Source organism: Nanorana parkeri, unplaced genomic scaffold (genome assembly GCF_000935625.1).
Source record: "Nanorana parkeri isolate BGI_ZX_2015 unplaced genomic scaffold, ASM93562v1 scaffold450, whole genome shotgun sequence".
Lineage (NCBI taxonomy): Eukaryota > Metazoa > Chordata > Amphibia > Anura > Dicroglossidae > Nanorana > Nanorana parkeri.
This window is the reverse complement of record NW_017306718.1, coordinates 992,585-1,020,142: the sequence shown is the minus strand read 5'-3', so window position 1 is coordinate 1,020,142 and position 27,558 is coordinate 992,585. Positions and strand designations below refer to the sequence as shown.

General features: G+C 41.2%; 1 protein-coding gene across 1 annotated transcript in view; it reads right to left on the bottom strand.

Annotated features, from left to right (window-relative positions):
- The window catches only part of SYNE1 (spectrin repeat containing nuclear envelope protein 1), a 334,610-nt gene that overhangs the window by 61,721 nt on the left and 245,331 nt on the right, over positions 1-27,558 (bottom strand). The window contains exons 110-126 of the mRNA XM_018560335.1: positions 24,745-24,927; positions 23,218-23,367; positions 21,565-21,741; positions 19,850-20,005; positions 18,676-18,831; positions 12,930-13,100; positions 11,771-11,904; positions 10,181-10,385; positions 9,171-9,353; positions 7,942-8,088; positions 6,882-7,036; positions 5,384-5,531; positions 4,884-4,978; positions 3,705-3,939; positions 3,171-3,365; positions 1,188-1,313; positions 893-1,048 (exon numbers count right to left, since the gene is read on the bottom strand). Coding sequence (XP_018415837.1) covers positions 893-1,048; positions 1,188-1,313; positions 3,171-3,365; positions 3,705-3,939; positions 4,884-4,978; positions 5,384-5,531; positions 6,882-7,036; positions 7,942-8,088; positions 9,171-9,353; positions 10,181-10,385; positions 11,771-11,904; positions 12,930-13,100; positions 18,676-18,831; positions 19,850-20,005; positions 21,565-21,741; positions 23,218-23,367; positions 24,745-24,927 — 2,772 coding nt within the window. The remainder of the gene's footprint in view (positions 1-892; positions 1,049-1,187; positions 1,314-3,170; positions 3,366-3,704; positions 3,940-4,883; positions 4,979-5,383; positions 5,532-6,881; positions 7,037-7,941; positions 8,089-9,170; positions 9,354-10,180; positions 10,386-11,770; positions 11,905-12,929; positions 13,101-18,675; positions 18,832-19,849; positions 20,006-21,564; positions 21,742-23,217; positions 23,368-24,744; positions 24,928-27,558) is intronic.

Here is a 27,558-nt window from a genome sequence, read left to right as displayed (position 1 = left end):
ATTTATGAAGAAATAAAAATGGTACAGGTAAATGTTTAATATATAATATCAGAAGATCATAAACCTTGGATCTTAACTGTGGGCCTGCCTTGACTAACCGAAACAATTATAATAGATGACTTATTTCTGGATCTCTGAGATTTGGCTAGAAAAGAATATGAACGTTAAATATTCTCTTGCCTGAAGGTTGGATTAAGAAAATGATCTTCTCGTTCTTTAAAACTTTGTATCCCAATCGCATAAAAAGAAAGGCTAATAGAAATGCATACAATCTGAACTCCTGTCAGATATAAAAGGCACAAATGAACGCTGCTCTGTACTCATAAATACATTCTTTTTTAAATGCAAGCAGTGTAAGTACCTGACCTGGTGTCAGCCCTTGACCAGTCCATGTACAGCAGCAGTAAGGCTGAGAGAGGAAAAGGCAATGCAAAAAGCCAGTCAGCTGTGGTGTAGGTCTCATGTGCTAACAAGGGACATGCTAATAGGAGGAGAGAACAGAGTGACAGAGAGATGCACTCATCAATAAACTGCTTCTCCTCCTATCCAGTCACAGGATTTGGGTAGGAAGGAACAAAACCTGAAAGTGTTATTTAACTGTAGCAAAGAAAAATCAGGTCCTTCTGTCCTACTAGACAGGGTTGTGCTGTGTGGTAGAGTTATGTAAAGATCAGAAACGGATGGATAAAAATAAAAATCCTTTACCAGGCAAAACCGCTCACATATGTTTTTCATGCGTGTATTGAGCTGTTTGCCTGAATCACCAAACATTATTTTATGGTTGCGATGATAATGGTTTGTTTTTTACAGAGCATAACAACAACGCAAACAATGAGGTAGGTAGAGTGACAAGTGGGTGTTCATTTTCATTAGGATCTCCTGATTGAATTACCTGATGACACAGTTCCTCCCACTGTCTCTGCAGAAGTTCAATGCGCTCATTAAGAATGGAAATATCATCTGCACTAATAAATGGTGAAAAGGTGTCCTTCAGTTCTGTCAGATGAACAAGATCCTCCACCCATCCTTCCACTGCATTTTCAAGTTCCTGTAAGAGCACAGCCATAGTATAAATAATTTACAAATACAGGAGATTTGTAAATGTTATTAATAAAACAGTCCTGATAAGTAATTAACATGTAGCTACATTCTAGACGCAGTTATCAGAGCTATCCTCTGCTCCTTACCTTGCATCTGATCTGTTCTGTATGCAGTTCATCATGATGGACAGGTAGAGGCTGAGAGAGTTTTTTCCGGAATGTTCTAAGCTTTTCCAAGGAATCTGCTACTCCTTTTTCACATTTCTCCCAGTCCTGAAAAGGACACATTTTCAAAGTGTTTCTAGGTATAAGTAACAAGGGCAGTAACAAAGACAAACCTCAAATTGTACTGCACAGCATGCACTGCAGAGCAATCTATGTCAGGATTAGCCTTTCAAGGAAAAGTCTGCAAAGTCAGGGATTTGTTTCAGATCTGAAAAAAGAAAGCCACACAATGCTCTGCACTACATCTCCTTACATCTATAGGAAGTGATAGTTCCTGTAATATACTGATAATGCAGAATTTGAAAAATGGTCCAGAAATTTGCATTTTTTTTTAAGTCCTTTATTTCAGCATATTCAATGTTTGGGGCAGTAGTAGAACATAAGAGAGTGTGCCAGGTCCTCAATAGAAAGCAATAGGTGAATCATTAAATTATATCATATACTGTATTTCTATGAATGGCAAATATAACAACCCAGATGTGGTCCAGCAGCAATATCAATGACTGCATTATAAATACATTGAATATTAACAAGACCTCTAATTCCCACTGAAGAATGAGATGTCCAGATATGCAGTGACTGTGGCTCAATCCAGTGAACATGCAAGCAGCGAATGTGCTTTATAGAATAAAGTTTTATTAGTCTGACAAAAGTTACAGAAAGTCATTCCACGTGCTACAACACCATCACTTGTATAGCAGCCGGGAGGCCTTGCCGACATTTCCACAATCTTGTGGTGCCATGCACCTGCTACCCATAACCATAAATGGTGCAATATACATATAGTTTGATGTAATAGACCTCCCCCAGCTGAGAGTTATATGGTGGTACATGTCATGACCAAGGGTTGCTCTAAGGCACAATAATCATGGTATAGACATGGGAGGAGAAAAAGAAAGTGAGAGAATTATAAGAGAAAAGAGTACAGGGTGGGGTGTAGGAAAGGGGGGCAAGTAACTTGATCAGGAAAATAAAAACCCTCCTCTACATACACTGCAGGTTTGCTTACTAGGAAATGGCTGGAAAGTGCAGTGAATCCAAGAAGGTAATCCAGAGCCCAACTAGTAATATAGGTGGAATACCCTTCATAGTATTGCGCCATCAGTTTCTCTAAGCATTTCAAGTGGGCCAGTTCAAAGCGCCATTCTGGAGAATGTGCTTTATAACTATGGAACAAATGGCAAAAAACCTAAGAAGCTAATATGTGGCTAATCAAGGAACTCATAATTCTTGCCTCATTCAAACTTTTGCCAACTATATCTATATATTTGAGCAATTGTTGTGTATCTTACCTATAATATATGTCAAGCAATAATAATCTATGGAGAAGTCTTTGATGCCTAAGCAAGTGCATCAGCAGGACAGAAGTTCCAGAATTCGAGTAAATCAGGTAACTGTTAACAAAAAGGTGTGTCTGACCTAGTGGGGTTAGCTTACTAAAGACAAATAGGCTGTTCACTTTGCAAGGGAATTTTCATAAATTTCTCCTTAGCTGCACATGAGTGGATGAAGGAATTTAGCAGAGCTTCACCTCATTCCCAAAGTGAAAAGTCTCGTAGACTCTGCTCCCCTGCCTAATGCACTACTATGCAGTTGTTCTTTAAAAAAAGCTCTAGATACTCTGAAACACATGGATATTACCTCACATATATAATATGAGCTAAACAACGCAGCAGTGATAACATTATTCAAGTTGCTCCAATTGTATTACTGCAGGGGACTGAGAGTGTGCTGTATATATCCTGAACATGCCTGCTGCAGGCCTTCATCATATTGTGCACTGGTAAATCTAACACAATGGCAAAGAACCTGTGACAGCATTTACTACATCTGCTTAGTGTACGACACTATCCACATACTAAAGCCAATTTCTATGGGAATAAATATAAAGAGGATGGCACATACTTTCAGTAGGAATGCAAGCTGTTTCTTCTGTTCCTCCAGTCTCACTGTGGTGGCCTTCCATCTCTCTTGAATGTCGATGAGCTCTGCCTGCAAGGAAGCCTCCGCCCCACCATCAGCAGAGAGAAGCAGCTGCTTCCCAGTCTCCACAGTCAGGATGTAGCTCCCTTGCTGTCTGTGCAGTACTCTGTCTCTCAGCTGCAACATCAAACACATTTGCATCTCGTATCAATAACATGCATGTACAAATAGGCTTCACAGGGAGAATGCAACTATGCATATCTCACCTTAGGGCTGATTTAAAAAAAGAAAAGTGTGGGTTGCCATAGCAACCAACTAAATTCACCCTTATTTAGCCACCAAAAATTAGAAGCTTTAGTCTGATTGGTTGATGTGTAACACACCTCCAGTTTTCCGTTCGCTTCAGAAATCAGTCCCAAATGTGAAAATCAATTTCAAGATGAACTACAATATTTCAGATAAGTCCAGCAAATAGAGTTCATCATATCTGTGCAAGAGCAGTAAGTAAATGGATACCTGGACTTCATCCAGAAGGTTCCTGGCTTGCTGTAGGGGTATTGGGATGCTCCCCAGGCCTGTCACTGGCTGATAGGACATCTGCGCCAGCCACTTGCGCAGCTTCTCTGCCATCTCTCTGTATCGTTGCCACTGACGTATTTGACTGTCGATTATCCCCCTTCTCTGTTGAGCCCGACGGATTACTCCTTCCCATTGGTTACTCAGCAGGGTAAGTTTAAGGTTAAACTCATCCCTAGCAAATGAAGGTGAGCTGATTAAATATAGAGATTACACGGGAACATTCACTGGCAATGATGAAAGAGTACCATTAAAATGAACGGATGGAATAGAAGTACTAAACCAACAGTTTGCATACAAAGTTTACATTTAGTTTAAACAATTCTACATAATTATGAGCAAGTATTTTTTCAAAAAAGGTGAAAAAAGAAAACTAAAAATAATAAAAAATAAGATTGTCTTTCAGCTTGTACCTATTATCAGAGCTTTGTCCAAATCTTAAAGCTTGGAAAGATATAATAAGCAGAAAATGGCTTCAGTTCCAACAACAGTCGTGCTAGCTTCTGACCCTTTCAGTGCCTGATAATTGATCATTGAGGCATGTCAAGCACAACTTCAAAAATGTGTGTTGCCATTTGATTAATCATTGAAAGTGTACAGATACTTCAAATCACCATCTGAGAAATAAGGGTGGACAATGAACCTGAAGCTGGCCATACATTATGTGCGTTTGCAAAGTGGGTGCCGCTGTCGGTACATTTTCAGCCAGCATCCCTCAATCAGCTGATTGAAGGAGCTGGTTGGGAAATCTTCAAAACAAACAGAGTCGGCTGTCAATGAGGTGCTGGCTCTGTTCAGGTATTCTGACAGCGGCCGTTTTCAGGATACAAAAGAAACAGCAGGGATTCCTCGATTAACGCTGGGTGGAGGAACCTGTTCTATTTTTTCGTTGAGCCCGCGGGTATGGCAAGCTTAAGACAGCAGGAAACATAAACAGGCATTTTATGAACCCAGACATTGAGTTCCTCAATGTCCATACACCACGTAGAATTGATCAATCCCAGGATCCCAGGATGAGATTTACCATTAATGAAAACTCACAAGACACTCACTCACAAGTGTGAACACAGCCTTATCTTTTAAAAGAGCTATAATAGATGCATTTAGTGATATATGTACCTATCATCCACTTGTCCTTGCTCAAGAAGCCTTTGTCCATCAACGATGATAGAGTGCAAAATCTGCTGGCGACTGAACATTTCCGCTTGGAATAGCTGGAGAATAACAGAAATCACGTATTGACTTGTTATATATGTATTATTTTATATGCAATGTATATGCTACATCATGCACATGCTGCTGTATCAGGTTCTCATTGAAAAAAGTAAAAACATTTGTTAAAGTGACCCTGTCATCACTGGAAAAATTTGTAAATCTGGAAAATATCTGGAAAAAATAAGATTTTTTTACCCGCAGCACCACCTACTGTTGAAGTTTCAAGGTTCAGACTTGGGCCTCACTTAAAACATGCCTGGGTTTGTTTGCAAAGGGATGTACTATGGTTGGACACTTGTATTGCAGACAGGCAATTGCTGTTACCATTAATGAGACTGCCAGCAAGAAGAGGTTAGTGTATGGCCTTATTTAGTAATAGAAGTAAAATCTGCTTTGTAACTTGCCTCATGAGCTCTCTGCTGTTCTAGTAGGCTCTGGTAGTTTCCAGGGATCTCCACTGCCAACTTCTGCTCAGTCTGAATCAAGAACTCCATCCACGTCTCACATTTTTCCAGGAAGGTCTGGTGGTGCAGCAAGAAGGACTGTAACTTACTAAAAGAAGAAAAAAGAGGTACTGTAAGTCATAATAGACAACACTGTAAGCCGAAGTGCTGTAAGCACTGTAAGCTGAGTCGAAGCTCCGACAGCTCACTTGCTCCCGTTCGCCCCTATTCTCATAGGGGCCGAATGGCAGTGAGTGAATAGCCAAATGCTGCCGAGCATTCCTACTGAAAGTATGTGCCATCCTCTTTATTTGGCTTGGCTATTCTGCTCGGACATTCCATGTTTAAGTATAAAGTAATTTGCAATAAATACTCTCTGCCTTTCTTTCAAGTGCCTACCTATGTTTTAGCCACAAGAGAAGCAAGCTTCCAAGAGACCTTACAAACTAGCTGATAGAGCCCCAAAATTCCTCTCAAAACTGAGTAATTAGCTTTGGATAGATGTACCCTTGGAGTCATCAGAAGATATAAATCTCTCTTAAAGCTTTATTACATCGTTCATACATTAGCCCTTAGATAAGAAATGTAAATTTGCTCTTTCAGTTACATGGAACACTTCCATATTTGTAGTGCAAGCTAATGCCTACTTGTAACATTACCATCTGTGCCAATGTCCTGACCAATATTTTCAATGGGATCGGAAATTTAGTTACATTAGACCTAAATGAGCTATTAGCTACAATGTGCTATGTCTCAATTGGACCCCTCAGCCTAAGGAATCCACCATCTTTTAAACCATGAATGGAAAATTAGGCTATGCAGTGGAAATCTATGTGTCCTGTCCCATGTTTGTGGTTAAACGGGAAACAGTTTAGGGAAATTTGCTACATTTCCTCGATATGAATATACTGAGCAGATCATGATCAATTTAATACCAAAGATACCTTAGTTATAATAAGGCTCTCAAAAATGCTGTCAAAACTGTTTCACATAGAGTTCAGCTTATATTCGGTAACAAAAATGTATCTCTATGTCATCAAGACATGACTGTAGCATTTAAATATAAAATGTTATACTATTAAAATATTCATATGCATGGAAGCACTGTAACAATAAAAGCTAGCCATGAAGCAAGGCAACACTGGGTAGGGTTTAGGGTTTAATAGGTTATATGGGTCATCTAAACAAGCCACCTGAATTTCAACCATATATTTAGCTGTTTGCAATCGAGGCCAAAATAGCTGATTTGGAAAAATTCTCCAATTCAGCTCACTCTCCAGTTCAGATATGTTGTCCTAGATTGTTCACTTCTCCTGCCTTCTACAATCTCTTCACCCTTTTTTTTTTTTTAATAACCCTGACAGATTACGGCTGCAGTCAGACATGTTTGGCAGTGATATAGTGCTTCATTAGACAGTTGCTGCAACTTTTTAAGAAGAAATTATAATGTTAACCTTACCTGAATCTTTCTGTTGTCTGAGATGATACCGTTGTCCAGTCTCTATTTAAACACTGCATCCTTTTGATTTCCTTGTCATTTAGTGGTAATCTGTATCCTAACTCATTGAGGCGATCCAAGCCTGGGCCCATGCTACTAAATTGCAACATTTGCCTCTGCAAAACACGAGTCAAAATCAATTCTAACAGCCATAAATTATTATAGGTTATACATCCACTCACAATTTCTGATGGGCCATGAAGTTTACAATAAGTTCAGCCCTGTCATGGCTTGAATTTCTACATAGCCAACGTTGGCTAGTGTGCCAGGAACACCAGTGATAGCACAAAAAAAACACACACCGATCATTCTTTTCATAGGAACACATCTGATTGCATAATAAAAGTTTGTGGCAAACCCATGCTTTTCAGCCCCATCCAGCTATGTTCTCTTTTCTTGTGGACATTATTTGAGGGACATCATTGATAGAGTACTTTGTATTTACTTATAAGGTTATCAGTTTGCCCTACACTGCTAGTTATCGCTTTTAGGTGCACTTAGTGTAGGGAGTCTTTTTCATTTAGTTTAGTATTTCTTGTGATTTTTTTAGTGTGATAGGATGGCTAGACAGTTGAAAAGGGTAAAAGGGGATGGTATAAGACTGGCCTGTCTTAAAACATACTCTCCCCACTGCTTAGATGCATCGTAGGCCACTGACACACATCAGCTCTAACAACAAGAGCGGACCATCTGCAACCGCTGATCGCTCATCTCTTGGTCTCTTCTTTTAATGGAAAGCGATGACAATCAGTAGGAATTTTCCTCTCCCTCTTCGCTCTTCCAGTGCTCACTGAAGCGACAGACAGGGGAGGAGGTGAACACACCTGGCTCTCAGCCATGTGCCAAGGGGCAAGCCAGTTGTCAGTAAGGCATCCGGGGTGGATCTTGACAATATGATCAGGGTCCTTCTTGGTTGCAGTACATATATGCTGACTTTGGGTCTCTGGAGTACATTAGTAAATGCATTTCTATATTATTACCCTATATTTGACAGTTCAAATGCCTTGAAAGAGGTACTAACTTTTAGTTCTTCCATCCTCTCTTGAATTATGGAAAGGTCTGATGAGCGGTTCGGGTCCTGGCCATTTAAAACCTCTCCTGCAGCGACAATCCAGGTTTCCAGGTTTTCCAGACTACTCACAAACGTTTCATAATCTAACACTCCAGCCTGAAACAAAACAGAAACAGTTCTTCCTTAGACAAGATTCTTAGATTAGACCTGCCACCAACACAAATCAACAATAACATTGTGATTGTGAACAGACAGCATGTTGCTACCCATCACATGCTATATCATTGCTAAAGTTGCTAAAATATAAGCTTTTTTCATTAAAGGTATAGTCCACCTTTAAAAACCTGAGTATAGGTGTAACATGAAAATGTTCTAAAGGGTAAGCTTAGCCTTCATGCATGAAAATGCCATCATCTATGGTTAGGAAGATAAAACAGACATAAGCATAAATTTATATATAATTATCATTATACTGACTGTTCGGCATACATTTCCCAATATGCACCGCAGATCTGTGATTCATTCTAAATGGCAAGCTTAATGTTAGTATAACAGCGCATGAAATGCTGTATTTCATATATAGGTGAGATCAGACATACTGCAGTCTATACATCTCTTTACTTAGACTGTGTACCCATAGGTGTCAAAACCTTTTGCCTTTTACTTTCTACTTCTGATTTCTTTAAAACTGCAGAATAAATTCAGAATGTAATGGGGATTTCTGCAGTATTTCAGTATGTTCTTTACGGTGACAGGTACAAGTACTAAAAAAAAGTTATACTCACCCAATCATTCGAGCCGACTTGTTCTTAGATCGGTCCCTAAAGTCTCTCTCCCCCTCCTCTACGGCAGTCTAAGAATCCTTGTGTCATCACAAGCTATACAAGTGTATAGACGTGAGGACGCTGAGAAGCAGGGAGTCAGCTCGGCACTTCAGGCGAGTATAACTTTTCTTTCTTAGCACCTAGACAAAATGAGCATTTAACCCTTCCAGTGCAGGGGTAGCACCCCTGCAAGAGTTAATAAATGTTTTCCCCCGGAGTTCTTCATTTAAGGATCAAATTATGTTACTGTCTGGTTCTTCATTTGCTATCATTGCTATTAATGACTATTTATTTTGCTAGTACTGTATTTAAGCAATTTGTTTGATTCATATTCTTAAAACATTAGTGGCCTAATTAGGGCTTTCCAAGTAAACAAAGTTGACAACCTAAATAAAGTGACGAGTAGAGTCATACCTGGAGAATGTCCTGTTGTCTTTGGAGAGCCTGCTCTAATACTGACAAGCGTTGGCTCAGTGATAAGTGATCAGATAAGATGGTTGCAGCTGCAGATGAATCCACTTGTTGTTTAAGCTGCTCTCCTATCTCACAAAGACCAGCCAATGAGATGTTTGCTGTGTCCAGATTTTTCAAAAGAACCTGTTGAATTAAGCAGAGAGATAAAACATTTTAATGTACCACCAATGTTCTAATAACTCCTTCACACCTAGTAAACAAAGAGTATAAGAGTTTAATAGGCGTTTGGGAGTTCTGAAGCTGTGTTGTGCATGGTCCCCAGTCAAGCTAGCTGGTCTCTTTGAGGTCAGCATACAAGATTATTGCCTCTGTGGGTTACTTGATCGAAAAGTAGAACTCCAATGGATTTGCTTAGTACAAGTTATTATATTAAGAAGCATATACTTCTATGCACCCTTTTAAAAGTAAAAACTTGGGTAAAGGGGACAGGTAAACTCTATGTACATAAAATGCACCCCCCTACAATCCTCCCTCTAGTGAACTAATTAATGGCTGTTGTTTGCATCAGCATATCCATGTGACAATGCTCTGTCTCCTAAGCCCCAGTATTGCATTGTGACTGAAGAAAAAACAGGTTTGGGTTCTAGAAGGGCATAGGTGAAGGTAAGTGTTGTCTTGCAGCTTATGCTGTCCGCAGTCTGATCCTGCTGTCTATTACCTATTCTCCCCCCTAATAAAGCAAACCTAACATTACAATTTAGGTCCATTTTAATTCTCAGTAATAGGATTTACTTGAAGCTGATCACATATATATATACACACACACACACACACACACACACACACACACACACACACACAAATATGTTCTCTAAAAACCGTAACATTTACAAATTAATTTAACGATAAATGATGAGCACCATTTTTCTAACTACTGTAGTATTTCCAGCGCGTTTATTTCCTGTGTCTGAATAAAGAAGATAGCTTTCAGAAAGTTTTTCTGTACATACACTGCAGTCCTGTATCCAGGTTGCAATCTCATCATCTCCTATGTCCTTGTTGGTTGCAGTCTTCAGTAACTGGTTGGTGCGATCTTCTTGCTGCTGCACAGTGGCAAAACACTGAGTACAAAAATCTTTGTACTTCTGCCACAATTGGAGCAAAGTCTTGCTTGAGTGCAGCTGTTCTGAAATGTCTTCTAATAAACTATTCCACCTATTAAAGAAATAACTCAAATAAATTATTCAAAATAGTAAAAAATATTTTAAAATTCATAGCAAAGACTTGACTATACTATCCTAGTTCCTCAGAAGTGTCACACAGCTATAACTTTTAGGACACACTGGAATTCCAGACTGGAATTTGATCTATTAGGCATATGTGTCTGGCTGTGTCTGGCAGTATCTTGCAGCCAATGAAAGTTGTATATATACAGTATATATTACAAAGATGTAAAAGATGTAACCTTAATCATAGCTGACTATACTGCTTCCCACTTACAGTATTCAAGGAAACAACACAAGAAACAATAGGATAAAAAAAGTATATATATACAAGTTATATACAAGGTACTTCCAGCATTTGACTCATGTCCTCCAAAATGACAATACTGGTGCTTAGTGACTGGCTGCTCAGGCACCCAGTGCTGTCACATGACTTGTGGGCAGAGTCTCGGCTTTGAGTAAGGTCTCATTCACACTATACAATTTGGGATTCCAGCAGCAGGAATCCCAAATCACCCATTTAGATGTGCCCGCTGTCACCCATTTAAGTTAATGACTGGAGACATTGGCCGCATTTGTAAACAGTAGTCTGCATGTAAACATATTTGATATGAATAAATGTGGTTTGGAATAGGTCACTGTCCCTGGATGCATCTATCGTACGTCCAGGGACAGTGATCTATTCCAAACTGCATGCAATTGTATAAAATACGATTACATGCAGACAGCCGTTTACTGATGAGGCCACTGTTACCAAGTCATTAACTTAGTGACAGTGGCCGCATATGCATAGGCTCCTGTGGCAGGAATCCCAAATGACATAGGGGTCTATTCACAAAGCAGCCGAAGTATCTAGCCATATCTTCGGCTGATCTTCGGCTAGCTTTGGCCCCAGGACTCTTTCGGTTCAGTAGAACGGAAGGGCTGCTGTACGGGCTATTCACTATAGCCGTACAGGTCTCCGGGAGTCTCCCGCTATTAGATAGCGGCTCCCGGCCACCCGGGAGAGAAACACTTTCTCCCAGAAAGTTTCACTCTGCTCACTCAAAGCTTTCCCTGCTTTCTTTTTTTTTTTTATTCTGACATGGAGCTGTTGGCTACATGTTCTCTAATGATTGACAGCAGCAGAGGGCGGGTGCAATAGCTAGTTTGCTATTCAAATAGCCAATAGGAATCTACCTATGCATTCCTATGGTGAAATATATATATATATATTTTTGGACAGCAGCAGAACCGCCCGGCCAATAGAAAACAGTTGGGCGGAGCTAGCTGTCACTGCTAGCTCCGCACAATTGTTTTCTATTGTTTTTTTTTCTACTTTTTAAAAACTTTTTTGCTATTCTGCTCGGTGCCACAGTATGTAATTTAGCTTTTTACCTTGAGGTAACCTCTTTTAAAGTGCTCTTCAGTGTTTCTGCCACAGTGGAGTAACATTCATTTTGCAGCTTGTTGGATACACAGGCAAACTTGTTTAAAAGTCTCTCCTGTTTTTCCAACTCTTCCTGTAGAGTCTGTAAATATGAACCATTACGTTAGTAAGGAAAAAAAAAAACAAGTCTAGATTAATTAGAAGTAGAATACAGTAAATGAGCTGATACAGCCCTAAAATAACACTATTTCCCACTTTCCTTACAATTCATTATTATTATCAACAACCACTAACAGATCAATCCACATCTCTGCCCCCAACTATATTTTCAAGCTCATCTCAAAGTATCACCCTAACCATCCTCTCCACTCCCTAGACCTCCCGCTCGCCTACAGGACTTCTCTAGAGTCTCACTCATCCTCTGGAACTCAACCTGTTCAGCTATCTCCTGTCTGCCTTTAGGAGATCCCTGAAAACTCATCTCTTCAGGGAAGCCTATCCCACCTCTACCTAACGACTTTCATTACTTTCTCAAACATCTCATCCCCACACAGCTACCACCTTTGGTATCACTTGCCCCTCCATTTTAGATTATAAGCTCTCATAGACAGGGCCCTCCTAACCATCTTGTTTTGAATTATATTGTAACTGTAATGTCTCTTTTATATTGAAAAGTGCTGCCCAAACTGTTGGTACTATATAAATCCTGTATAATAATAATAGTCAGAGAAAATATCTATATCACATCAAGCCAATCTGAAGAATCTGAACTTTTTGCGCCACAAATTGAAAATTGTACAATTTTTCAGTGTCCAACTACAAATCAAGCTCTTCCATTGAAGAGCCTTAGTTAATCGGCCTACAACTTACTGTCTGTGCAGGGTCCTGTTCATTTAGGACCTTAACTGTGAGCATACATAAAACACTGTACAGAGACTACATGACAAGGAGTTTGGTAATCAGGGAGCAGAGATAACATTCCTATATATGTGACTACTAACATTTGGAATGGCTAAAACAACAGAACAACTTTACTTTTTATTTCCTCCAGAAGTCACAACATTTTCTGTATTCATGTTTTATCCATCTTCATTACCATCACATGATCTAACATTTATATTCCTCAATAGAAAGATTAGTCAACAAAAAGAGCCAATCGTTTCCCACCTGCAGGTTGTCCACTTGGACTTTGACAGCTTCCATGGATCCTGTCAGGAGCCGGAAATGGGACAAGGAGTACCTGGCTTCCATTAAATAACTGTTCAGATCTTCATAAACCTCCTTGTAAATGCTCCACTGATCAAGTACCGACTGCAACAATATCTTTAGCTGACACACCTAAGAAAAACAATAGAAACATAAAATAAGTTTGACTTTCTCCCGCCTTCTCTTTTCTTTGTCCATGGCTTCAAATGAGAAGATTAACAAAAGGCTTTGCGTTTTTAGTAGCAGTCGTCTATTCAGACTTCAAAACCTTGTTCTGAGTTATTTACACTGCTCCTCCAACCACAAAGGAGAAATGACTGGGCAAGAAAACGATATCATACTTCTGAGGTGACTGGGTGGCAATAATCTGTCTTACGAAATGTATGTCCTTTAAGGAAAATCAGAAGCAGTATGGTTCAACAGTAGCCAAAACTCTTCTTTTTTTTTTTGGGATGAAGTATGAAAGGTTTGGAACCCCTATCAAGTTTTTATTGCTGTTATTGGGAAGATTCACTCTCTCTGTCCTGGTGACCACTGTTACCGAGACAGATAGTGTTGGAAAAAGGTGAGAGTAAATTTTCCTCTGAGGACAGTTGTTCCAATGACAACTGGGGCATTTCTCCTCATTCTGAAGAAATTTCTTCTCACTCCCAGGACAGGAAGTAAAATAAGACACAAGACGCAAAAAATAAACTCATGGACATTTTAACCCTTCCCTACCCTATTCAGAACCCCAAAAAAAGTTTTGGCTATGCGAACAAAACATTTATCACTACACCTTAACACAACCCATTTACTCAAGCATAACGTATGTAGTATTTTTTACCATTCATTATTTGCTTTTTATTTTTATCCACTAAAGGTATTATTGAGTGGGTTAGCAGATCTTACAGTTCATTACAACTATGAAATCAAGAGGGTTATTCACTAAGCTGCCGAAGGCAGCTGAATGAATAACCGACCCGAAGTGAAGTGAGCCGAACGCGGTTCGGCTATTCACTTCAGGCTTGTACTGCTGATTTCAGCCATACATCGGCTTGCTTCGGCTGGCTTCGGTTCGGCCGAACATGCTCAGCTTGTTCGGCTAAGCCGAAGTGCAGAAGGAGTTTGACTCAGCCGATCCAACATCTGGGCGGTCAGCCGATCCAATAAATAACAACTGGGCGAAGCCAGCCGCGACGTGGCCGGCTCCACCAAGTTGTCATTGTTTAATGACAGTTCAGCGTCCCCAGGCTGATCTGTAATTGCAACTGGGCGGAGCCAGGCATGAGATTACGGCTGGCTCTGCCCAGCTGGCAGTTGCAAAGTTTTCGTTTCCACTCGCCTCACTTCGGGTTTCACTTCGGCTCAGTCGAGCCGAAGCATATGCCTTCGGCTTGGCTGAGCTGCTTGGCCAGCTTCGGGAACTGTACGGGCTATAGTGAATAGCCTGTACAGCAGCCCTTCGGTTATACTGAACCGAAGGGCTCCGGCAGCCGAAACTAGCTGAAGGATCAGCCGCAGCTACGACTGATCCTTCGGCTAGCTTTGTGAATAACCCTCCAAACGTTGCTATGTTTTGCATGTGAAAGTCAATTCACGAAGATCATCAAATGTGTTTGCTTTCTTTAAAATACTGCTATCTTTTGAGTGACTATAATTATGAGGGTGTATCACATGTCTGTTGGCAAAAGAGTAGTAAAAGAAGCAACTGATGTGGCAATACAATAATGATTCAACACAAAAAAGCATTCCTAAAAAAAAAGTTACTTATTGCATGCACACAAACAAAAAACAAATCCACACCAATGGAGTATCAATCTATTTAAAATTAACATTTTGATGAGCTATAATAACAAACGGGCGTATCTGCCGCGAGGCAAACAAGGCATTTGCCTGGAGCGGCAGATTCCAGGAGGGCGGCAGGAATGCCTAATGTAAACGGGGAGGAAGCGGCGGACGGGGAGCAGGAGGATACCAGGGACGGAGCGGTAGGAGGCGGAGACAGAGGAGATCGGGGGCGGAGATGGAAGAGGCGGGGTGGATACAGAGGAGGCGGGGATTTGAAGACGGCAATGGAGGAGGCGGGGCCCAGGGCCGGCTCCGGGGGGCCCTGCAGGAGGTGCTATGGGCCCGGCGGCGCTGCGGGGAGGAGTGCGGGCGAGGGGGGTCCTATCTGGAGGAGCTGGTGCTGGAGAAGGCTGACTGCCTGCTGAGCTGCGAGAGGCTGCAGCTGGGGCAACCTTCCTTCTACCGATTGACCCAGGAGAAGATCTTACAGAGGGAGTCGCCCTACAACTACCGGCAGAAGGAATGCGATGCTCTGCTACTGGGTGGGTGCAATGGTCTGAAGGGCATGGGTGAAGTGGTCCTTAACTGGGTGCAATGGTCTGCAGGGTATAGGTGAAGTGGTCCTTAACTGGGTGCAATGGTCTGCAGGGTATAGGTGAAGTGGTCCTTAACTGGGTGCAATGGTCTGCAGGGTATGGGTGAAGTGGTCTGTAACTGGGTGCAATGGTCTGCAGGGCATGGGTAAAGTGGTCTGTAACTGGGTGCAGTGGTCTGCAGGGTATGGGTGAAGTGGTCTGTAAATGGGTGCAATGCTCTGCAAGGTATGGGTGCAGTGGTTTGTAACTGGTGCAATGCTCTGCAAAGTATAGGTACAGTGGTCTGTAACTGGGTGCTATGCTCTGCAAGGTATGGGTGCAGTGGGCTATAACATTGCAGGGTAGCAATACAGCGATCTGTAACTGGGTGTCATGTTTTCCAATGTATGAGTAAAGTGGTGTGTACATGGTGCAATGCTCTGCAGAGAAGGGGAGCAGTGGTGTTGTAACTGGGTGTATATGGTAAATAATCTGCAGGGCCTGAGTAGATGTTCCAATAGAAGTCCTCATCGAGTCCTGGGACAGCGATGGAAGAGGCGGGAGGCGCCGCCGGAGAAGATGTGACGATTGGGCACCGAGGCAGCGGTGGAGGCTGGGTTTCCCGTGCCAGGTAAGAGAACTGTGCTGGCAGGGCCCGGCATAGATTCTGCACAGCCCACCAAAGAGTCTCAGGTGGGCTGTGCAATACCCTTTGGGGGGCTCTGCAGCCTGCAAAGCCCACCACAGACCCTGCACAGCACCCCTGAGATCCTGCAGACTTCAGGGTCTCTGCAGGATCTGTGGGGGGCTCTGCAGAGTCTCAGGGGGCCGTGCAGGATCTGAGGTGGGCTCTGCCCACCGCAGACCTCGCGGAGCCCACCACAGATCCTGCAGAGCCCACCTGAGACCACAGCTTTCTTGCTAAACTAATAGCGGAACATGTCAAAAGCTGGATACAGCGTGTGCACTGTATCCAGCGACTGACAGGTTACGCAAAAAGTATTAAACAGGAAGGGTTGGGGTAAATTTAGGGGGGGGGGGGCGCCTGAGTTTTGCCTTGCCTAGGGCAGCCCCAAACCAGAATACACCACTGATAACAAACACAGTTAAAATAACTCTCACATCTAAGTGAATTCACATCGAGCCTTCTGTAACTCAATGTAAGCTAGGAACTTCAGTCACACGACTGAACAAATTTTTTTTCTCTTACAAAAGTTTAGGTGTAAGTGAGGGAACATATTATAACATTCTAGCTACAGAACAATGACACCCAGTGGCCAATTCTGATTCAAATTGAATGATTGTTTTGCCTAGTTTGGTTAACTCTGATGAACATGACAGATGCAGAAAAAAATTAGCAACCATACCATGAGCTCTTCAAATATTCACAACAAGCTGTGCTATAGCTTTGTTTGTATAGTTCATATGTGTATCATTCATAGAAGCAGTAGTGCAGAACATAACAAGGCATCATGGTCAGGTGCTTAAATGATGCCTACAATTCAGCAAAACACACACAATGAATACTTTCAATATACACAAAAAAATGCTATTTACATGATGGAGAAATTCTGCAACAATAATCTATCTCCATACAAAATTATTTTATTTGTTATGTTAGAATGAGGAAGAATTAGAACTTCTGCTGGTTTTTACAGCTGTGTCCACGTTTGAGAGATTTCCAATAACTTTTAGTCTGATGCTTGTTAAACCTTTCCAACGGGGACACAGATACCACTCCTTCAGGTTTTTATTACTATGTAGCATTGAGAAGATTTCCCTTTGCTTCCCGTGTAGATGATTGATGATGGACGGAACAGGAAGGGAGGGAAATCACCAAAATAAACACAGGCCATATTTAAATCCTATAGACCAGGGGTAGGAAAACTCCAGCCCTCCTTCTGTGGTGAAACTACAAATGCCATCAGGCATCTGCCTCTGGGAGTCATGCCTGTGGCTGTCAAAGTCTTGCAATGCCTAATGGGATTTGTAGTTGCACCACAGCTGGAGGGCAGTAGTTTGCCTACCCTACTATAGAAAATGCCATCCTGCACCTGACCCTGAACACCAGTAATAGAGAGTGCTCAACAAAACTAGTGACAAATAAAAAGCACCAAAAACATATTGCTCCTCCCAAATTTTGGACCCGCACGTCAGTAGAGGAATGTAATTTTGGCACTTTTTCTTTGCCACTTGTTTTGAGGGATCATTATGGGGTGCTGCTGGCTTTTTCCACATTTAAAACCTTTTCCCCTCGCCATTCAAAACAAAACAAAAAAATTTTTGGTTGGAGCTGAACTTTAACCTTATACATTTTTCAATACTGACCTTTCAAGGAAGCTGTCTATTTTGCATATTTATTCTTACCACACTGTGTAGAAACACACTAAGGGGCATATTTATAAAGCAGTGAATATGTCCTTCACCAAACATTCACAGAGTTATTCACACAGCTGCTGAAGGCAGCTGTATGAATAACCGACCCGAAGTGAAGTGAGCCGAAATGAAGTGAGCCGAACGAAGTGAGCCGAAATGAAGTGAGCCGAACGAAGTGAGCCGAACGAAGTGAGCCGAACGAAGTGAGCCGAACGAAGTGAGCCGAATGAAGTGAGCCTCCGGCAGCCTACTCGCTGCTGTTCGGCCTATTCTCATAGGGGCCGAACAGCAGTGAGTGAATAGCCGAATGCCGCCGAGTGGCTATTCTGCTCGGTACCTTCGTGGTACCGAGCAGAATAGAAAAACAGTAAAAAAAAGTAGAAAAAACAAAAGTAGACAGCTAGCTCAGCCCAACTGTTTCCAATTGGCCAGGACCTGCTGTCATTACAATGAGAGCTTGGCGGAGCTGCCGGTAATATCACTGCCGGCTCTGCTGAGCAATGATTGTAATGACAGTACAGTGTCCCGTGGTTACCTGGTAACCGGTGGACGCTGATCTGTCATTGCAAGTGGCCGGAGCCAGCCGTGAGATGACGGCTGGCTCCACCCAGCTGTCATTAGAAGGCTTTCGGCCGGCCAATGGCCGGTCGTTCGACCCGCTTTGGCTTTCACCTCGGCTCAGTTGAGCCAAAGAATATGCCTTCGGCTCGACCAACTTCGGGAGCTGTATGGGCTTTAGCGAATAACCCGTACAGCAGCTCTTTAGTCGAAGCAAACTGAAGGATTAGCCGGACCTACGGCTGATCCTTTGGTTAGCTTTGTGAATAACCTTCTCAGTGGTGGTCAATCAATCTCTGTCATTTAAAACCCATCCACCAGTAAGATTCACCTGCAGTGAATATCTGGTGACTGTCAGATACAGTGCTTTTTAAATATGCCGCACACACAAAACCCCACATAATAGCTAGCATAAGAAAACCACATACCTTGCAGTCCAGATTAGCCCAGCACTGGTGAAGTTCACCAAGGGTGTCCATAATGATTGCACTGACTTTTTCTTTTTTATTATGAATCAGGTAAAGTCCAGTCTGTCCGACCTTCTCCACGTCTTTTTCTTTGGCCTTGATAAGCCCCTCGAGTTCCTGATGGCACGATTTGACAAATGTTAATGAAAAGTCTTTGGAAACTGTTGCTAGTAATAGTTGTCCTGCCCTTCATTTTCCCCCTCATATGGCCAAACAATTTTTGTAATTTTACAATTTTGTTTTATCATTATGCAACAGCTTTCAGAGTTTGTAAAAAGTTTCTCAAACCATATGTTTCCTGACAGCGCAGGATCAATAGAGTGAAAAGATGGTGATACGGATTTTAAAGGCCCCATAATAATTTTTAATGCAGCACACCAGCACATTTGTTATAAATGGCTGCGGTCAGTGGCTTGCTATCTGCCGATCACAGTGATTATTGTTCAGCAGAGTTTGGAGATCCTTTACTAATGCAACCATAAGCTAATAATAGAAGAAAATGCAGATGATATAGGCCATACTGATCTGGTCCGCTGCAAGTGAATCTACTCCACTGTGAGCTTTACGTCGGTGGCAGTGAAAGGATTCAGGGTCCATTTGGACTCTTCTGCTGAACTTCAGTGTGTGAGTGCATGCAAGTTAATGTGCAGTATGTTGTACATTGTGGTAAGGCATTTAAGGTTTTAATGGACCTCAAACATTTTGTTACAGCACACCACAACACACAGATGGTTCACAATGAAATGGCACCAAAACACCGCAGTCAGAGTCTTTACCACAATATAATAGTGTGCCTACCCTACTATAGAAAATGCCATCCTGCACCTGACCCTGAACACCAGTAATAGAGAGTGCTCAACAAAACTAGTGACAAATAAAAAGCACCAAAAACATATTGCTCCTCCCAAATTTGGTAAGGCATTTAAGGTTTTAATGGACCTCAAACATTTTGTTACAGCACACCACAACACACAGATGGTTCACAATGAAATGGCTGCCTAAAGGTTGGAGCAGCCCTTGATATGTAGTCACATTTTTAGATAAATTGTGCACATCAGTTGTGGACCCAAAAAAGCTCATCTTATAATTAACAAATAATATACAGAAAGATAACACATGGTGGCTGGTGTCTTACCTGGCAATCTTTTAAGCTGTTCTGGACTGAAGCTTGGTCTCCGATGCTCTGGTATTTCTGCAGTTTATTTTCTTGTTTCTCAAACCAAGATTTTAGACTCTGCACACTGTTCCTGTATTCTGTCCAAGATTCCAGCAACCCATCTAGCAGCTGAATCTGTGGAGAAACACCATGGTGAACACTATGATCAGTAAACATAATATATGGTATTACAATTCTCTTTCATGATTTGAAGAACTTGTTAAAAGTAAATGTCGCCAAACGTACATTGTGCAGTATTTTTATTTTCATGTATGACAATATAAAATGATGATATAAAAAACACCATTTAATGTATTTGTGTATTCCCTAAATAATAATAAAATGTATTTATACATACAGCTAGAATATATACAGTGATACCTTGGTTTACGAGCATAATTCGTTCCAGAAGTATGCTTGTAATCCAAAGCGCTTGTATATCAAAGCGAATTTCCCAATAGGAAATAATGGAAATTAAGATGATTTGTTCCACAACCCAAAAATATTCATATAAAAATGATTACAATACAGTACTGTAATATAAACCTGTACAAAATATAAAGAAAATAAACCAATTACAGGTACCTTTTGTGGCCGGTGTGAGAGGGACAAGAGAGAGGAGGATTATTGTGTAGGACGACTTTCACTATCACTAACGGAATCACTGTTATCTCTTGACTCAATGGAATCTTTCTCATTTCATGAAACCATAACAAGGAATCTATCCAATGTGACATTGTGTTGTCGTTAAACAGACTCATCGCTCGCACTGCTACAGCCTTATTCGGTGGTGCTTTTCTGCAGAATTTTGCTCTTCTTGCAAGACATTGCTTGTATATCAAGGCAACATTTTTCAGAAATGTTTGCTTGTCTTGCAAAACGCTCTCAAACCAAGTTACTTGTAAACCAAGGTATTACTGTACCAGAATCTGTCTTAATTTAGTGAACGAAGAGACTAATTAATATCAGGGAACTTGCTTGATCAATAGACTGTAAGATTTGCACTTTTGGGATGTTCTCTGTGTTACCACAACGAGCACTTAACACTGCTACTGATCATCAATGCACGGGGTTATTATTGTGGTCACTGACACCAATGCAGGGGTTTATTACTGTTGTTGATGATACCAATGCATGAGGTTATAATTGTGGTCACTGACACCGGTTCTGGGGGTTATTATTGCATCCACTGACACCAATGCTGGGTGTTATTATTGCATCCAGTGGCATCAATGCAGAGGGTTATTATTGCATCCATTGACACCAATACTGAGGATTATTATTGCATCTACTGACACCAATGGTGGGAGTAACTATTACTTTCATTGCCATCAACGGTGGGGCACTCCCACTCCTACATTCTCTTCAGTGTGCATTGCAGTAAAAAATACTTTAGTAAAAAAACAGAAATGTGGGCTGCCTAACTCAATGCAATGCACTTCAAACAGGAAAACAAACAGCTATTGCGTGGCCCTCTAAAACACTGACAGGGGCCACATTGGAGGCATTTTTTAATTCTAATAATAATAATAAAAATAAGTTAACCACCTGTAAGCTATCTAGCTACTAATAGACCTCCTGGCATAAAAAAATTAAACTAAAGTTAATTATTAATATGCAATACATTATATTAATCTTACCAAAATATATCACAAACCATAAACATTTTACATTTGTGATGTATGTAGTATTACCTTTTCTGTTATCAACCCTTGAAGGATCTGCCAGCGTCTGTTCATGGCTCCCAACTTCTCAGCAAAATCCGTTTTGTCGCTCCTCTTACTTTCCACATCCTGGCTGCTGATCTGGAGCACCGACTGGTTCACAAAGTCGACTGTCAGCTGTTTACAATTGATGTCAATCTTAAATCCCTGGAAATACAAATGATATTCTAAAATGCTGAATGCAAGGAGAATGTTTTCTGATTTATTACATTATACTGCCTAAACATCTGCCCCTGACACAATGGAGATTATGTTGTCCCTACTTAAGTGTTGCAGACAAAAACATCCTAGAGCTTTTCTGTTTGGGAGTGTACTGACACATTAATAGTTGCTTTGTGGAAGAAAAGCAGAGCAACTGGTGGGAATCCACACAACATGTACCAGGTTAGCACTGGCCCAAGATCCAAAGGCAAGAGGACTACTCACCTTAAGACCTACGTATAGAATGGTTAGACTCATATTAGCAAATCAACTCATGGGTCATGGGTAGGGTTATACTAAGGTCATAGGTGCTTCATGGTCTCATTTCTTGTTTATATACTTACTGAAGTCTAATGTATAGGCTGCAACCTCTAGTAAAAGAATACATTATTTAATAAAATCCCTATTTTTAGGAAATGGAATGGGAGGATATTCTTGTTTTATATCCCATGGTCATCCCTCCGGACAAAAAACTGCTTAACACAGATCTGTATCATACCTAACTTTGGTCACAGACTGCAAAATAGGTAGACGGGAGCAAGTGTGCTCCTGAAGAAGCAGCCAAGTTGTGGTCGCTCTACACGTCAAGCGGAAATGGTCTCTCTTACATTCCTATGTACTTTATTACAATGTCCTTGGTTGCCATCCTCATGCCAAGCTGCATATTTTTTCGGATTTATGCTCACATTCTTTTCTCTGGAGTTTCTTCCACTCGCACATTCTTTTTTATTAGAGCTCGGTCACTTTGATAGATCAGGCAGCTTAACATGGCTATTTAACATCTTGTTTTACTTTTCTTTACTAATGGTATACTTACCTTAGAACTGGGTTTATTAATACTGTATTTCATGCTCTTTTACTATTATATAGCACACATCTTTAAGGGCTTGCTCACACCAGCCCACACACTAAAATGGGATGCTAACACGAAGTGAGGTATGGTACAGTGTGGAAAAATTGTGGTAGCAAATAGTGATTTCCCTGAAACAAGAAATATTGTGAAAACCATGCTATACTGATTTATCTCCGTTCAGACTTAAAGGGCTTGTCCATCCTAACTGAAAGCTGAACAACTGCTATAGAGGTAGCTGAGGGTACCCTTTCCTTTGTAATCCCATAATCTGTACCCAAACCTCATTGTTGTTAGGACAACCACGGCCAAATAACTCTGACCATTTAGGTTTAAACAGATTGCCTTTATATTTTTGGTGGTTAACCAGCACTGCAGGAGAGGTTGAACTTCTCAAGGAACACAGTATAAAAATGCAATCATTTAATGACAATATCTTCAGTCAATGAAAATGTACATATAATAATACAATACATAATAATACAACTCAATATAACAATTATTAACATAGTTCAATGGGAAAGTGATTTGATGCCCCTTCTGTGGTTCAGAACAATTCCCATTACAATTACCTTGTACTTCAGCAGATATTCCTGAATAGCTTCACATCCTACAACATTCCTGATGTTCTGTTCATCTTCCTTAATTACATTTTCCATCAGGGAAATCCAAGTCATGACTTCAGTTATGGCATGACGTGATGGAAGCTTGTCCATCTGCAGCTAAAAATAAAATAGAATTTCTAAGCCACATAACATATGATGCAGTGTGATTGTGACACTGTAAAATGTGTAGTATCTCTGTATTTATATACAATACAAAGTCTGGGAGAATGAATGAAGAAAGAAAAAAAGGGAGGCAGGAGGGAAGGTAGGAAGGAACGTAGGATTTCCAAGTATGAATGCTGTGTTAATGTAATCCTATATATCTCTTTTAGTATTGTTTATATTATTTTTTATATTTTTTCCAAAGCCACCATTTGAAACAATCTCTAAAACATGTTTAAACAGATAGAAGTCTCTATGGAGCATATTTTAATTTATGTGTATTGACATCTATGCAGCAACAAACCCACATGTTAAAAATGACCATATAAACATATATAATCAAACATAATAATGTCTTTTAAAAAAACAGCTTGATTTGCTGTTTTTCCGCCTTTCCTCTGGGCATGTAGAAATGAGAGAACAGTGACAAGTACCTTGCATGTAATAAACTGGGACTTTGCTAGGACTTTGTTTATGTGGCAGTTCCTGTCTATACTGGGTGTCTTAGGTTGATGATGGAAGGATGGCCTTTTATCTTTCCTTTTCTTTTCTGGATGAACTGGCTGAAATTCACAGCGTGGGTGCCGCTCTCAGCAGCCCTCCACCCGGCATCCCTCGATCAGGTGATCAAAGGAACAGGTCGCAAAAATTCTCAGCCAAACAGACTTAGCAGCCAATCAGCTGCAGGCTCTGTTCTGGTATTCTGACAGAGGCTGACTGCCACAGTCAGAATGCAATAGAAACAGCAGGGGATTTCTCAATCAATGCTCGTAATTGTTGATGGAGGAATCTGTTCGTTTTTTTTTCTTTCAGCCCACAGGTTGAATGAAAAAAATCGATACCCGGCTTTATTACTCTCACGGGTTTTCTTACCTTTACCCACACAAGGCAAAATAATAGAGTCACCTTTCTCTGCTCTGCTGCAGTGTTTCTTTCCTTCGCTACCCCACCCAGCCACTGGAAGCAAGGTAAAATACCCGACAGGTGTAGGCCCAGGTATCGAGGTATAGCTGAGCATGTGACTCATTCCGCTTCTTCCTTGTGAAAGAACACAAGCCTTGTGATTGATCTAGCCCTAATACATGGGGTTATGGAAGGCGTACACAGCCTTGTGTAATCTTCAGCAAATTGGTATGGAGTTTAAATAGGGCTCCCTTTTCCTGTTGCCAGCAGCCAAACAGAGCGATGCAGAAGCAAAGAAGAGTGAATATGTGCTGCTCGGGAAGTGGGGAATTTAGGTGACCCTTTGTCCTGCTTGGACACAATAAAAGTCCCTTTAAACCTGTAAAATGTATTACAGTATTATTTAGTGAATAAACTGTCCCATCTTACCTGATGAAGTTTTTCTTGTACTACAGGGATATGAGTAAGGAGCTCTGTCCACTGGTTATCTATCTGTGCCAGTTCTGAACGAAGTGCTGCTGTATCCACTTTTTTCAGTCGAAGCAGCTGGTTCCCAGTACTCAGTACTGATGATTTCAGAGAGGATTTGGCATCAACCTCTTTGGAGAATTCCTACCAGAGCAGTATAAAAAGAATGTTAATTTCAAATCACTCACTTCACTTTTATTAAATACTAATTTCTACAGGTATTTATAAAGATGTACACATTAAAGGAAACCTGGAGAGAATAGGAGACTTTCATGGTAGGCCTACATCTGAAAATTCTAGTTGTCAGGTTATCAAGCTCATCCAATTGCTTTAGTATTTACTAAGGGGGTTTTTCACAAAGCTAGCCGAAGGATCATCCGTAGCTCAGGCTGATCCTTCGGCTAGCTCCGGCCGCCTGAGCCCTTCGGTTCAGTAGAACCGAAGGGCTGCTGTACGGGCTATTCACTATAGCCCGTACAGCTCCCGAAGTTGGCCGAGCGGCTCAGTCAAGCCGAAGGCATATGCTTCGTGCTCGACTAAGCCAAGGTGAAAGCCTGCTACTGACAGCTGAGCGGAGCCAGCCACTAAACTGTCATGAGAGCTCAGCAGAGCCAGCCTTGATATCACTGCTGGCTCCGCTCAGCTCTCATGACAGTTCAGCTTGAACTGTCATTACAATGAGAACTCTGACAGCCGGCTCTTTCGCTCCTTCAGGGTATAGTTGTTGTCAGCTCCATTTTGACAGCAGTGCCGACTCCTCTCCACTTCCTCTGGCTCCTCAGGTCTGCTGTGAGGCTGCCTGTGAGCGTGGACTCCTGACGAGAATGGCATACCCATATCAGCAGCAATCTGTATACACAATCTCAGGATACGCCAGTTTCAGTGTGTAATGACAGTTCAGCGTCCCCTGGTTACGAGGTAACCAGGGGATGCTGAACTGTCATTACACTGAGAGCTCAGCGGAGCAGGCAGTGAGGTCGCGGCCAAAAGGAAACAGTTGGGGGGAGCTAGCTGTCACTGCTAGCTCCTCCCAATAGTTCTTTACTTTTTTTTCTACTTTTTTTTTTTACTGTTTTTCTATTCTGCTTTCGGCAGCTTTGTGAATAACCCTGTAAGTCAATGACCAAAGAACATGCATGCAATTCAGGAGTTCTCATTTAATTTGCCGTATGCTTATACTGGGACAGGAACTAAGGGGTCAATTCACGAAACAGCCGAAGGATCTAGCCGTAGCTTTGGCCGATCCTTTGGCTAGCTTCGGCCCCACGGGCATACGCCCCCCTACGCTCACCCTCCCTGCACATCCCTGCGGGTGCGGGTGAGTGTACTCGTACGCTGACAGGATGGATTCTGTCTGCGTCCGAGCCGGAAAACACGACCCCTACGGACCTGCATTTGAGGTGAGCGTGGGGGGGCGTAAGGCTGCATAGTCCCATAGAGAAGAATGGGGGCTGCATACTAATCACACGCAGCACCTGTCCGTCCCGGGAGCTGCTCGATACGGCCCTGCGCGCAGCACGGAGCTGTACATGTGGGTCGATTCCAGTGTGACTGAGGGCTTAAAGTGTATGCAAGGGAAATAAAAAACATGTGCCGCATCTGCACATTTCCCCAAGTTTTATCCCTCTAAAGCACAAAAAATACCAGTTGATCTTTTAAAAGTTAACTCAGCTCCTAATTTCTTGTTGGCTAACAAAACACAGGATTTTGTGGACTGAAAGCACAGGAACACGGTGTCAGCGCTACACAGTTGACTTTTGCTATACTAATGAATCTCTCCCCCTCTCCACAACATAGAGGGTAATTGTTCTGTGGTCCAACATAAAGACTAGGAGGGATTATTATGCTCCTTGAGAAAAAAACAGGAAGTGTGCCCAAGTCACACGACAGCTCTAATTTTCTCACATTAACAGGTATTTTTTTTTGCACTAACTAAACTGATATAAAAAAATGCTTTTAATGTTATAAATTTAACTGAGCAAAATCGAGCAAATAAGAGACGTTAATTGCTTGTGTTTACATACACATAAGCAAAATAAGACGTAAATGAGCTCCACAGCTAAATAGGAATAGATGTGTCTGCCTCGTCAATGACCAATTAAAAGGCAATCCTACCAGTAATTTTTATGCCACTCAAAATAGTTACAAGCACTGTAGTGTGTTAACTAGCTCCATAATTCTGTATAAGTTTGTGAACTATATAGTGTGTCTTCATCATTTTTCAAATGCAAACTGATTACTGCATTACCCAAAATGGAAATTTCTTGTTTTTTTATATTGCTTATTACACATTTTTTTTGTTAGCCATTGGAGGTTTCAATTTAATTTCAACAGCAAATTATTGGCAATTCTCAATTACAACAACTGTTACAAGCTGAAGGATAATTTCTGTGTAAATAAAGTTGATTTTACAGTGCAAATATATTTCATATATTTCATGGGTATGCAGAGACAATACTGCAATACTGATTGTTTTTTTACAATTGCATTATAATTATGTATGCCTACATTTTTATAATGGTTATATAATCATGTGTGTCAGGGATGCAAAAAATTATCTCTCCACCAACAGTAGGATAATGCTATCTGGTTCTGTCACTAATAATTATATCTGTATGAAAATTGTGGTAGACCAATCCAATATTAGGGATGAGCGAATCTGCATGAGTTCAGTTAATAAACAGTCTTGCGAATCTTGTTTGAAGTTTGTGAAAAATTGTGGCGAATCCCAATAAAGTCTATGGGGAAAATTGTGTTATACAGTATACTGTAATT